Consider the following 14,779-nt stretch of genomic DNA (forward strand, 5'->3'; position numbering starts at 1 on the left):
GGATGCACGCCAAGACCGTAGGATCCTACGCACTGCCGTAGGGGACCGCACCGCCACTTCCCAGCAAATTAGGGACACTGTTGCTCCTGGGGTATCGGCGAGGACCATTCGCAACCGTCTCCATGAATCTTGGCTACGGTCCCGCACACCGTTAGGCCGTCTTCCTCTCACGCCCCAACATCGTGCAGCTCGCCTCCAGTGGTGTCGCGACAGGCGTGAATGGAGGGTCGAATGGAGACGTGTCGTCTTCAGCAATGAGAGTCGCTTCTGCCTTGGTGCCAATGATGGTCGTATGCGTGTTTGGCGCCGTGCAGGTGAGCGCCACAATCAGGACTGCATACGACCGAGGCACACAGGGCCAACACCCGGCATCATGGTGTGGGGAGCGACCTCCTACACTGGCCGTACACCTCTGGTGATCGTCGAGGGGACACTGAATAGTGCACGGTACATCCAAACCATCATCAAGCCCATCGTTCTACCATTCCTAGACCGCCAAGGGAACTTGCTGTTCCAACAGGACAATGCACGTCCGCATGTATCTCGTTCCACCCAACGTGCTCTAGAAGGTGTAAGTCAACTATCCTGGCCAGCAGGATATCCGGATCTGTCCCCCATTGAACATGTTTGGGACTAGATGAAGCGTCGTCTCAAGCGGTCTGCACGTCCAGCACGAACGCTGGTCCAACTGAGGCGCCAGGTGGAAATGGCATGGCAGGCCGTTCCACAGGACTACATCCAGCATCTCTACGATCGTCTCCATGGGAGAATAGCAGCCTGCATTGCTGCGAAAGGTGGATATACACTGTACTAGTGCCGACATTGTGCATGCTCTGTTGCCTGTGTCTATGTGCCTGTGGTTCTGTCAGTGTGATCATGTGATGTATCTGAGCCCAGGAATGTGTAAATAAAGTTTCCCCTTCCTGGGACAATGAATTCACGGTGTTATTATTTCAATTTCCAGGAGTGTATATACATGTTCACTTGCTTGTGGTAGTGGAAAATGTTTAGAGCAACCCACTTCAAAGAAATATGTTCACCTGCTTGTTGTATTGGAAGGAAGTAATGTTCAGCTTTACCTGAAAGTCTTTTCTGTTTCTGGTGGAATTTCACTAGTGGTAATATTTATCCTGTAAGATAGTGTAGTTAGGTTGTAATAGTACCTCTGCATTAGTTGTAAACTGATATAATGTAAATCTGAGTCACGTATCTGTAAACAGCAGAATGTTGATATTTCTCAAAAAATGTAAATCTGAATCATGTATCTGTATACAGCAGAATGTTGATATTTCTCAAAAAAAAATTAAATCTGAATCACATACCTGTAAACTGATATTTCTCAAAACATTGTTAAATCTGAATCACGTATCTGTAAACTTATATTTCGCGAAATATTGTTAAAGCTGAATCACATATTGACAAGTATATCTTAGTTTAATGATAATTTCACTTACTTTTTTGTAAAAATGCTGAATCTTATTATTTCAAACCTCAATCACCATTATTTTGATTAAAATCATAAATGTATTTCTGTACAATGGGCAGTTACATCCACATTGCACCGCATAGGTCTATAAGGTCTGTTGCTTTAAAGACTATTTCAAAGAGAGATTGAGAGACAGTTGTGAATTTATCATAAATGTATTTTCAGTACAATGGCCGCATTGCACTGCACAGGTCTGTTGCTTTAAACACTATTTCAATTAGAGAGAGTTGTGAATTTAATGGAAGGTTAAAGAATAATACAAATTATTTCAATTAAATTTCATTTATTTGGACATCATCATCCAACTTAAAAGTAGTTTTACATTTTCATATGCAGACATAACGGTATTTTCTTCTTCACATGTTCGCCGTCTAAGTTGATGGAGGGGTGGACATCCGTAGTATTCCAGGTTTTGAATAGCAGCATACTTGTAGATTCTACTCAGGCAGGTAATCTTCTCATCACCTTTAACATAGATGATTGTCTCCTTGTGATTAAACACTCAGAGCACTCGCACCAAATCTTTATAAGAGATGCCTGGGTCATCCCAGTGAATTCCATGATAGAAGTGTGTTAAGCAGATTGTACTTCTACATGTTTTAATTCACTTCACATCCTTGAATGGTTTCGGCGATGCAATGCTTGATGCAAATGTTCCTATTATTCCATCACTTTGTGTGAATGCTATTAATGCACAGTCTATAAATATGAATCGCCTGCGGTCATTGTAGTAAAATACTTGAACGTCAGCTATGATCCTCACACCTTGGGGTTACATCATGATCTGCCTTAGAGCTATCAGAGCACCTATTAATTTATGCAACTCATTGCACTACATCAGTGAGCAGGCAGTAGTTAACACAATCACGCGGAGCTAGAGCATATGCTGAAGTGTGATCTGGACTTTTGTTAAAGATTGAACTTCAAACCACACATTTACAGGCCCTGATTTAATTATCTCATTCTGTTTTGAACAGTCCATCACGGTTATTGGTGTTAGCTTCTTGAAATTCTGTGGACTGAGTAGGCAAGATGTGGAGTCTCATATGGGTAGTATTCGGAATTCAAGCAGACTCTGGCGTTAGTTAACTTGCAGTGGTCAAATCCAGTTGAGTACTTTGATACATTCCCACACCTTTGAGTTTGAAATGCGAGTATGATTAATTGAGGTACTGACAACTGCACTGATGTTTTAATAGCCCACGTATATTTGGATGCTGTAGGTAGGGCTGGGTATTCAAAAAGCTCCGATGAGCCAAAGGTTAGTTAAGAGCCTCTAGTGTTCCTCGTCAGCAACACTAATGTGAGGCATTTTCTATACTATACTATTAATCTTGATTTGAAAATTCTCTGCAGCTGTTTGAAAGAATGAATTTGCGTCATTTGCAATGTGCACCAAAATAAGTTCCTGTTTAGCGTTCATAATAAGTCGCTGCATGTCCTCAAAGTACCCCATAAGCATTTTTAGTGGTATACACGCGGTAAATCGGTTTTATCCCCCCTCACCATCTGGGGTATCTATGAACCAACCCACATTTTCCAAGCTGTTTGAATCAGACGCTGAGGCTGAAATGTATGTCTTAAGGGTTGATCTAGACCAACATAACGTGTGTGGTCGATTTAGATACCATTAAGTTCATAACGTATCTCCTGAAACAGGAATGCTAGAGCATTGTGCATCAGCTTTGAGAGCGTTACCACAGTGCCGTCAGCTTTCTTAAATGTGCACTCCAGATACGGGAAGCTCTTGCAAGGCAGTGCTACAGCATCCTGATGCTGGTTGGTTCAAATGGCTCTGAGCGCTATAGGACTTAACTTCTGAGCTCATCAGTCTCCTAGAACTTAGAACTACTTAAACCTAACTAACGTAAGGACGTCACACACATCAATGCCCGAGGAATGATTCGGACCTGCGACCGTAGCGGTTGTGCAGTTCCAGACTGTAGCACCTAGAACCGCCCTGATGCTGGATAACAATCCTAATTTCATCATTTTTGTTAAATATTGTTGAAGTGTAGGGTTTGTTTCAGTGATATTCATGACATACAATTCGATCATCATACTCTACCGACTGAGTTACATTGAGCGACGTCGTTTTGCGGTTTGAAACCTGCTGAAATAAGGTATTCGTAATTAAGGCGTGTTATTAGCTTGCATTTCTGCGTTGCACTAACAGGTTGTGAGCTCGGTGTGCTAGCTTTATACTTTATCCCCATCTTGCATTAGATGCAAACATACAATGATCTCTTCTACTGGAAAAGTTAACAAGTTGATTATTCTGGTCCACAACATGCAGTTCTAGATAGTCCAATGTCTGAACTGTCACCGGGAGATATATAGCGTATGTGGGGGCTTGAACTATTTTATACCCAGTACCGACTGTAGGGAAGAATCTGTAAATTGAGTGAATCAATTTATCATTGAGGTATGACTGGAAGTATGTCCACAGCCTGATCTGATGCGTAAAATGTACTGGGGTCCTTCACCAAAACATGAGCTAGCAGTGGACCTATTGAATATCTCCGCCTAACGTCGACCATAGAACTCTCTGCCCGTATTTCAGATTTAAGCGTATTGATGTTTACCAATAGTTCAATACCTTTCCCAGACTGTTTTAAGACTTCATTTGAATCATCAGTATTGTAGGCACCTGGTTGTATTTCTAGAATCTCCTTCCAACTGTTAATTTCCAGATGCTGTTTATTGTTACTCTTTGTGAAATTTGGATTGCTGTTATACAGCTTCCTGCACTTAAATCAATTGGTGGAAAGAAATTTGCACGTAATACTGATCCTCGCTCTTTTAAAGTCAGAGTGTATGACATTGCATCTAAACCTCAAATGATGGGTGTGTGTTCAGTGGTGGCTCTTTAACATGTGTTGATGTTGGCTCACCTGCTCTGAGGAGGAGAAAGCGTGCATGCTAGACATCCATCCGCCTGATCTAAATATAGCACTCATTCCAGAGGTCCGCTGCTGCAGGTGCACGCTAATTTGTCATGAATGTGAGGAGGAATATAACACAGAGATGTCCACACAGGTACGTGTTAAAGTCCTGATATCGACAGGAATTGTAGACGACACGTCTTTTGCTGGTGAAGTAGCGTTGTAATTCTTCAGGCGGCTGTAAATCTGCAAATGAATCGAAATACTGAACTGTATTTCGATTTTTCTTAACTTATGCCACCCAATGGGTCCCTGGACTCCCAGCAACATCTAAATTTACAATTCCGCACTCATTAATTCGTCACATGGTCTTCGGTAAAGTAGCCCGCATAAGGACACCACGGAATGCAGGAATGTGAAGTTTTTCTTTAACAAGCTTAACCAGATCTTTATTCATGAGTGCGCTTGATCAGTTAGGATAACTGACGGACTTTTTTTTATTTATGAAGAGACCTCGTCCTTTCTTGTACGGGTTCAAGTAGAGATCCTTTCCGATAGCTGCTGCTTCCACAGCCTTATTATGTAGCTTTGTTTCCCCTAGTTGCGCCTGCACATTCGGCGCGTTTTTGACCGTTTTGGCAATAGCTGCAGCCCCTCCTGTAAGTGAAGCTACTGCTGACAAGAGCTGCAAGGGCTGGAATGAGGAATGGAATAATTCCACCTGATGTCTTTGGTAGTGGTAGGACCCTAGGTGGTTTAATTGCAGCCTTCTTCTTCTCCTTCTCCTTCTTCTTCTTCTTCTTCTTCTTCTTCTTCTCGCCCTTCAACATATATTTAGCTGCACAAATCGAAGTGAGAATACAGTTTTTCAAACAACCGGGTTTCTTCTTCTTCGCCTCCAAAGCTGTCCACGCTGCATTCATAATTCGTTTGAAATTCATCACCCTCAAGCCTAACTTAATTTTTCCATGCATGGTTTTATCAACTATGAATGCAGCAATGTGCTGACCTATTCCGAGATATTTTCTTCATATTATTTTCTTGGCTTCATCGGCTAATATTCGGTCTGCGACGTGGCATGCTGAGAGATCCTTATTTGCAGCATATGTGACGTCATGCTCTAGGCATCACCACGTGCCAGGCGTTTCTGGAGCTTTGTCCACAGAAGTTATATCCCGGAATGTGCAATTCAACAGGAAATTTGCCGAGAATAGCACCTCCACATCTTATAATGGTGTGCTTCCTATCATGCATGGTACCCTACTGGGGAGATAGAGGTCTATGCCCCCTGTTATATACTAACTCATCAGTGGCAATCCAACTTTTTTCTGATGATGGAAATCCCAACCATTTAACTACCGCTCTATTCCCACGACGTCTTATGATGCATTCGATGAGAAATACATCTGGTTCAGAACTCTTCTGCAATTCCTCCATGTAAAAGCATCGTGCAATTTCATCACTCTTGCCATCCTTTAAGATATATGTCCTAGGGTTCGTTCTCTGCACTTTGGATACTGTGAATATCTCCGCTGACCAGTTTGGTAAGTACGATTCCTCGACAGCTGTCTTATGTTTTTAAATACATTCTAAGTCGCCTACATTGAAACTCAGCTTGCATGGGTCCAGCATTTTAATGCGGAAATATACTATGTCCATGAGTGAATTATCGCAAACATCGATCGGTCTCATTTTTATTGTACTACATTTGGTTCGATTATACATGCAATTATCTGTGGGAGGGTATCTATCCACTTGTATGAACCACAAAGTTTAATTCGCATCCACATTTGAGCTTTGACTGTTCTGTTCAAACGCTCCATGATGTTAGCTTTCAGGTGAGTAAATGTGGAGTAATGGTGTATCCTGTATCGCTCCATCACAGTCTTGAAGTGTTCATTGTAAAACTCGCCACCATAATCGGTTTGAAGATTGTCCGGGCATCGATTCGTTCCTGTCTGCAGCAAATGGTCAAACACCACAGCAAGATCTCTGCCTGTTTTAGTTTCCACAGGAAATGCCCATGTGAATTTAGAGTATATATCAACTACCATTAAAATATACCTTTATTCTTACGGGAGTAGAGACCCATATCCACAAGATCTGCCAGCCATAAGTCGTCTAGTCCTTTCATCATTACATGTCTGCGCGGGTATGTTCTTCCGGTTTGTGCAGCTCCTGAACCACTGTTTCCATATTCGCTACTATTGTTCAGTGATTCCTCTCTAAGTTCTGAAATTACTGAGGTAACCTCATTCGAGTGTGCTGTATTGCCCACAACAGCCGAAGCCATCAAATGTCGAAGTCTGTCTATTAGTTCATCCGGCTCATCGCAATATACATACTCCGGAAGTTGATTGCTCACTCCTTTATGTTGAATGTCTACACACTCACCAATGCTTTTAGGTTGCTCATTCAGTAAAGATTGTTTAATGGTTGTGTATTTAGAGTTTTGCAGGTTTCTCAGTGTTCTGTCAGGATTTTTATGCACCTCAGTCACCTGCAGTATTTCACCATAGACTTTGCAATCATTGGTAGAGTATTTTAAGTTTTTTGAGGGTCTTAGGAAGACTAGATTCATCAACCCTGGTGTTATTTTAAACCCTTTATCCCCAATGCGTATTGTGCTATTGGTTAAACTTATAGTTAGAGAGCCTAGCACGTACGGTCTCTCCCTGCTGACACCAAATGTTCTATCTATCCTACTGACCACATACTGGTTAGTGAATTCAGCGATTGGATCATTATCACACGAAGCCATCTTCATGATAGATTTGGTAACAAGTTTAAAAGTTTCTCTTAGTGTTTGCTCCCAATTCATATGTCCCAGCCTCAACAAGCATAATTTCTCTCGACCTCCTTTGCGCACCTGAATGACTTTATGCATTGTCGACATCTCGGCACATATTAATCTGAGCTCTGTATATCACGTGGTTTTATATATGCTTTGTTCTTCTTCTTCTTTCCTGCACCCCCTTCTTCAATAACAACAACCTCAGCTTCTATCTTCCTCTCAGTTTCGCTAATTCTGTTCTCTAGCCAGTTTTGGTTAAGTGCAAGAAGTTTCTGAGTGTCCTTTAATGCCCTTACAGATTCCTTCTTCCAGATTTTAAAATTTCATATCGGTGTACATGCGAGCATTCTGTCTATGCACACCTAACCTCTCAGACTGGACGTCTGCCATGCGTGCGAATTTGTCCATGTTGTAGTGTCTACTGATGCACTCACCTATTTTTTTACATTTATATATGGAGAAACTCCTGGAAGTTCTGGCTGTACCTACCATCATTCAATTTTCGAGTTTTATCAATAACGAGAAATCTATATTGTGACTGATTCCAGCAATCCTCACATATCTTTACAAATTCATTGTATGACATGTCTGTCCCTATGTGAGCCTGGTAAACGTGTTTTAAATTGAGTGTCTTGTTTGAAGGCTATAATGAGGTTGGCGTTATCCCTCTACTGTTTCGGGATCCTGGAATATGTCTGACTCAGATAAAATGTCAACAACCATACGACAACCAAAGCAGAAATATCTACAGATTTGGTCCTGCTTTTCAACAGCCACATTGTCAACTATGAAGACAGTGTTAGGCTTTATCTCTTCAGCTGGGGGGATGTCGGCACTTTCACTGAATGCTCTGTATTTTACACCATCTACTCCATCTAATATTTTCTGCAGTAACTGGTCCTTGAGTTGAAAGAGTGTTTTGAAGAAAACGAAAAGGTACTCGAAACAGACTCCGTCTATGTGCGTTAACAGAGCCGTGAAGAAATTCGAAGGACCTAGAATTATCGCTTGTATGCTGTCTGGAAGGAGTGCTCCATTCTTCTTATTGGTCTTCTGGTCTTTGTCATCATCACACGACCAGTCACCCACAACAGAGTCCTTGCGACAAAGGTGCTTCACCCAGCCCATGATACTTACTGTGTTAGGTATTGGCGTGCAATAGGCTTTTGTATGATAAACAATATGTGTGTAGCCACTATAGCGTAGTCACCTTACCAACTGAGCTACAACGGCTACATGATAGAATGAACTCCAAGTGGTATATTTCAAGGGAAGACTGTCACATACATTAACGTACATAAACGTGCAGTAACGTGTACACAACTGCATTAACGTATGTGACATTTTGTCTAGAGAAATAAAAACACAAAGCAAACTTAAGATTGTAAATACATTTATTTATTCACCATCTAGAATTATCATCAACATCGAAAAAAATTACTTGATTTTTTTTTTATCAGTGCAGCAGCAGTATAGTACTTGGAAAATAGCTGATTCTTGTATCCCACAAATTCAGCACGTATATCTCATATATATGTTATCGACATATTGCAATAGTCTGGTATTCCATCAATTAATTTGAATTCAACATTTTCAACACCTAATCGAGGAATAGCACAAGACTTCGGCACTGCCGTTATACATGTACTAAAACAACGGTCTATACTGAGAAGCGTCCATTGCAAGGACCAAGTGGAGGCCTGGTTGGTACATCACTAAGCAGGACGGAGACTGCAACATGGCCCTACTGGTGGAAAACGTGGTTTCACAAGTCGGCGACCAGTGAAACTGAGTCCCTTTGCGCAGCAATTGTCGCAGTCACAAGTGAAAATTTATGGTAGTAGGCGACTTTGCTGAGAACAACCTACAGTTCTTTGACAGACGTAGTGTGTGGACGCAATACAATAGCAGAAACACGCTGATGCAAGGGTTTCAGACCCTCGTGAGAAAACCCATGATAACCGATAAAAGGTTGAAAAATTTGACGTTTTTCTAAATTATACTTCAACCCAGCCGCTTAGAGGACAGAAAAAAAAAACTGAGCAAGGTGGCGCAGTGGTTAGACACTGGACTCGCATTCGGGAGGGCGACAGTTAAATCCCGCGTCCGGCCATCCTGATTTAGGTTTTCCGTTGTTTCGTAAATCACTCCAGGCAAATGCCAGGATGGTTCCTTTGAAAGGGCACGGCCAACTTCCTTCCCCTTCCTTGCCTAATCCAATGAGACCGATGACCTCGGTGTCTGGTCTCCTTCCCCAAACAACCCAACCCAACAAACAGAAAAAAAAGAGTATGGAGATTTGTAAATGTTGCTCAGTGGAGGGACCAGAATCTACAATGTCATTCAAACAGTTTGCACAACCCAGCAGAGATGCAGTAAGCTGTTCCAAAAATCGATGAAAAATAGCAGGAGCACTGGCGCCTCGAAAAGGCAACTGTTACGAGGCCTGTTCAAAAAATTCCAGAACTTTATCCACAAATTTTTTCTATACTTATCTTTCACTTATTGTGCATGGCCTACTTCGAAATAATCTCCTCCACAATTGGTAAAACACTTTCAACACCATTTCCACAGCCAGAAGCTATCTTGGTACATCTCTTGTTGGATCGTGCAAAGCGCTGTTCTGCGAATTTTATCTCGTCTACCATTGAAAATCTTCGTCCTTTCAACGCAGTTTTCATCATTCGAAATCAAAAAAATCCACAGGGGCCAGTTCCGGAGAGTATGGAGGATGAGGAAGCACAGTGATTTCGTTTCATGTGCAATAGTCACGCACCAACAGCGATGAATATGTGGGTGCATTATCGTGATGGATATTTGGATGTCAACACTCCAAAGTAAGGATGACGGTCCATTACTTTCAATCAAGAATGTTGGCACTAGTAGAGATAATCTTCTAGCTGACGTCATGTGATGGACAGTGGTGCCCTCTAACCTGCCCATATATTCGCGCTCCATCGAGTTCTGGTTGCAGTTCGCCATTTTACATCCGAAGGTGTCTCCCACAGTTGGAGAGGAAATGGTAGTAGAAAGTTTAATATATGGACCACGGCCTAATAGCCCAGAAGTTTATATTGTACGAACAAAACTACAACATTTTATTCGAGTCACAGAGTGGTACGGTACAGTGTGGTTACTCACCTCTCGGCGCCGTGTGGCGATCGCACGAGGCGGACGGCGAAGAGCACCTGCACAGCACAGACGAGCAGGCAGCACAGGTTCAGCGAAAGCGCGAGCGCGCACAGCGCCAGCGTGGCGTCGTGCACCAGCACGTATTCGTCTGAGGGGGGCTCCCCCGCGGGCAGGGGCGCCAACCGCAGCAGGAAAATGAGCGACAGCAGCGCCAGCAGCAGGCTGGCCAGGCACAGCAGGCCCAGCGACCCCAGCGCCTCTCGCGGCGGGCCCAGCTGCCCCTGGTAGTAGCTGCGCCACGAGAACCGGCTGCCTCCTGCCACAAGACAACAGCACACGGCCATCTCAGGAACAGCCACAGAAGTCGAGTCACGAGTCACGGTTGGTCGGCAGAAGCCTCGGGTGGGTCCATAAGCCATGTTGTAAAGGTTTTCTTACGACGAGCTCATTGTCATCTTCCATCAACACTTCCTGAACGTATGGAGGTCCCCTCCCATCACTCCCCACTTGAGTTTAATTAATAGCCCATGGTTTACTAAGTACTTTGAAATACTGCTTCTCTGTGGCACACTGACTTAAATGTATGACAAGCACTCTCCAGGTGAAGTCTCATCTAACAACCTCTTGTGAAATAAGGAAAATTATTAAATCTTTGAAAAATAAATGTTCTGTTGGAGCAGATGACATCTCTAACAAGTTATTAAAACAATGTGGAGCAATTACAACTGATGTTTTGAGTCACATATATAATGCATCACTGACTCAGGTTATTTTTGCACACAGGTTAAAATATGCCATTGTCAAGCCTCTCTACAAAAACGGGGAAGCCACAGATGACAATAATTACTGGCCAGTATCATTGCTTACAGCATTTTCAAAAATCTTTGAGAAAGTAATGTACTAAAGAGTGGTTAGCCATCTCAGCTGTAACGGGATACTTAGTAAATCATAGTTCGGATCAGAAATGCTGTTCCATTGAGACAGCAATGTACAATTTCACTGTCAACATAAAAGAGTCTTTAAATAGTAAAATGTCACCAGAAGGAATATTCTGTGACTTATCCAAAGCATTTTATTGTGTGAACCATGACATTATGTTAGAGAAATTATAATTCTATGGTATAAATGGAACAGCTTATGAGTGGTTTAAGTCGTATCTACAGAACAAGAAGCAAAAAGTCTGTTTATATCCTTCAAGTGATTCAAAGGAGTTTGCCACTTCATCTAACTGGGGTGAAATTTTATTAGGTGTTCCACAAGGTTCGATCATGGGTCCCCTCCTGTTATTGATATATGTTAATGACCTCCCTTCTTATGTGAAACAAGATGCTGAACTGACACTGTTTGCTGATGATACAAGCATAATTATTAATCCAGTAAAAGAAAGTCTGATAGAAAATGATATGCTGCTATAAAACTTTCTGATAAATTACCAGATGAAATAAAATGTCTATTACACAGGAGTAATAATTTCAAAAACAAATTGAAATCATACCTCCTTGACAACTCCTTCGATACCATAGATGAATTCTTGAATATGAGTAAATAAATCTGGAGATATAATACATGCATTTTATGTCATTTAAGGGAATGGGATAGATAATAGAAATATTTAGGTATACCACTATAATGTAATCAAAAAAAGAAAAAAAAGAACTTCTTTCCTGTGTGCATTTCTTATACATTTGACATGTTCCACACCATAACAGTTTTCCATGCTATTGATCAATGGAACACGTAACTAACTAAACTAAACTAACTAACATTACTCGTCGATTCCTCAGCAGGAATAACGTTCACGTTAATCACAATAAGTCTACTAGACAAAAATGCAGTCACCCAATAGAACAGGTCGTTTTGGAACGCTATAGTTCGTGTACAGCTGGTATCAGACTCTAGCATGAACTCAGGCAGTAAAATGGTCCCTATCTGCCAGGTATTTGACGGGATCACCACAATCACATGGAACGACTTGGAGACTTGACGGACTGGCAGAAAGCAATGGATGTATTTTAATCTGCCTGTAACCATACAATGGATGAAATTGCCAGATTTGTTGCTTATTTAGAGAGGACTGTTGGACGTGTCTGTTAGGAATAGTGTACGACTCGCATATATGTAACACAGTATAACAAAAGTGGTTGTAAAAAGATCCTAACCGACAGCAACCTTAGCCTGTTTCCGAGTGAACATTGTGGTAGGAGCTGTGTGCAGTAGACATTTGGAATCATGTACCGCAGAAATCATAGTTGCTCGTGGCAGCTCATTAAACTGCATGACTCCAATGGGCCAAATAGCACAAAAACTGGATAGTAGCTGACTAAAAGTGTATAGTGTCATCCACCGAGTAGTGATTTTGCTTCTTGGTGTAAATCTTTGAGTTCTATAGGCTCGCTCCTACCTCGCTTTTAACACGCAAACCACACAGAAATCCGTCACTGATCGCTTGCCTAGTAAGATCAATTTCTGTATAAGGCCTGTGAATGACAACAACTTTTGCCTTCTTGACTGACTTGAAGTTAACGGCTTTGCACGCACTTCCCTTTACAAGGTAGCTACTATATGAAATCGTAGAAGCAGGCAATGAGAAAAAGTGTCGTCAGATGAGCTCTCCTCCAACAATTTCTTGCTCACACCTTGGTTGCTACAAATACAGCCTTAACTACGTAACCTTGCCTCCTTATTACATGTCCAGCTGAGTCGTAATTGCTATCACAATGCACAGCACGGCCCGTATTTGGTCAGAAATGCGCGAAGTAGGATATACACTAAATTTGCTGCACCACGAAGATGACGTGCTACAGACGCAAAAATTTAACCGACAGGAAGAAGATGCTGTGATATGCAAATGATTAGCTTTTCAGAGCATCCACACAAGGTTGGCACCGGTGGCGATACCTACAACGTGTTGACATAAGGAATGTTTCCAGCCGATTTCTCATACACAAACAGCAGTTGACCGGCGTTGCCTGGTGAAACGTTGTTGTGATGCCTCGTGTAAGGAGGAGAAATGCGTACCATCACGTTTACGACTTTGATAAAGGTCGGATTGTAGCCTATCGCGACATTGCTGCACGCGTTGGTCAAGATCCAATGACTGTTAGCAGAATATGGAATCAGTAGGTTCAGGAGGGTAATACGGAATGCCGTGCTGGATCCCAACAGCCTCGTATCACTAGCAGTCGAGATGACAGGCATCTTATCCGCATGGCTGTAACGGATCGTGCAGCCACTTCTCGATCCCAGAGTCAAGAGATGGGAACGTTTGCAAGACAACAACCATCTGCACGAACAGTTCGACGACGCTTGCAGCATCATGGACTATCAGCTCGGAGACCGTGGCTGCGGTTACCCTTGACGCTGGATCACATACAGAAGCGCCTGCGACGGTGTACTCAACGACGAACCTGAGTGGACGAATGGCAAAACATTTTTTCGGATGAATCCAGCTTAGAGCATCATGATGGTCGCATCCGTGTTTGGCGACATCGCGGTGAACGCACATTGGAAGCGTGTATTCGTCATCGCCATACTGGCGTATCACCCGGTGTGATGGTATGGCGTGCCACTGGTTACACGTCTCGGTCACCTATTGTTCGCATTGACGGCACTTTGAACAGTGGACGTTACATTTCAGATGTGTTACGACCGGTGGCTCTACCCTTCACTCGATCCCTGCGAACCCCTACATTTCAGCGGGATAATGAACGACCGCATGTTGGAGATCCTGTATGGACCTTTCTGGATACAGAAAATGTTCGACTGCTGCCCTGGCCAACAATTGAAAATGTCTGGTCAATGGTGGCCGAGCAACTGGCTCGTCACAACACGCCAGTCACTACTCTTGATGAACTGTGGTATCATGTTGAAGCTGCATGGGCAGCTGTACATGTACACGCCATACGTGCTCTGTTTGACTCAATGCGCAGGCGTATCAAGGCCGTTATTACGGCCAGAGGTGGTTGTTCTGGATACTGATTTCTTAGGATCTATGCACCCAAAATGCGTGGAAATGTAATCACATGTCAATTCTAGTATGATGTATTTGTCCAATGAATACCCGTTTGTCATCTGGATTTCTTCTTGGTGTAGCAATTTTAATGGCCAGTAGTGTAGATTACACCAGATCCAACCGCAGTTTAGCACCGATATTATACCATACAAAACACTACACAACCACTGCAAATTGCGAGGCGAACCAGTGAGGTGAGGCATGGAATTTGTTTACACAGCAGGACCTAATGGAAGAAGGTGGAAGCCTTTTCTCACCAGAAACCGTAGAAGTGTCTAGTATACATGCTACAAGGCACAGAAAATCCCAAGCGAGTGTAGCCCTTGGGAGTATAAATATATAGCCACTTTTGTACCGAAAACATCTTGTGTTAGTATCGCAGCAATACCACCACCATGGGACTGTGATGGTTGGGGCATCATCTGGAATGCTGTACAGAGTCCTCAGTTTGACCTGGTGACACAAAACGC

At 42.7% G+C, this 14,779-nt stretch overlaps 1 protein-coding gene across 1 annotated transcript in view; it reads right to left on the minus strand.

The window, feature by feature from the left end:
* Positions 1-14,779, minus strand: part of LOC126282469 (uncharacterized) — a 147,681-nt gene that overhangs the window by 105,265 nt on the left and 27,637 nt on the right. Inside the window, exon 4 of the mRNA XM_049982126.1 lies at positions 10,307-10,613. Coding sequence (XP_049838083.1) covers positions 10,307-10,613 — 307 coding nt within the window. The remainder of the gene's footprint in view (positions 1-10,306; positions 10,614-14,779) is intronic.

Source organism: Schistocerca gregaria, chromosome 7 (genome assembly GCF_023897955.1).
Source record: "Schistocerca gregaria isolate iqSchGreg1 chromosome 7, iqSchGreg1.2, whole genome shotgun sequence".
NCBI classification, from domain to species: domain Eukaryota; kingdom Metazoa; phylum Arthropoda; class Insecta; order Orthoptera; family Acrididae; genus Schistocerca; species Schistocerca gregaria.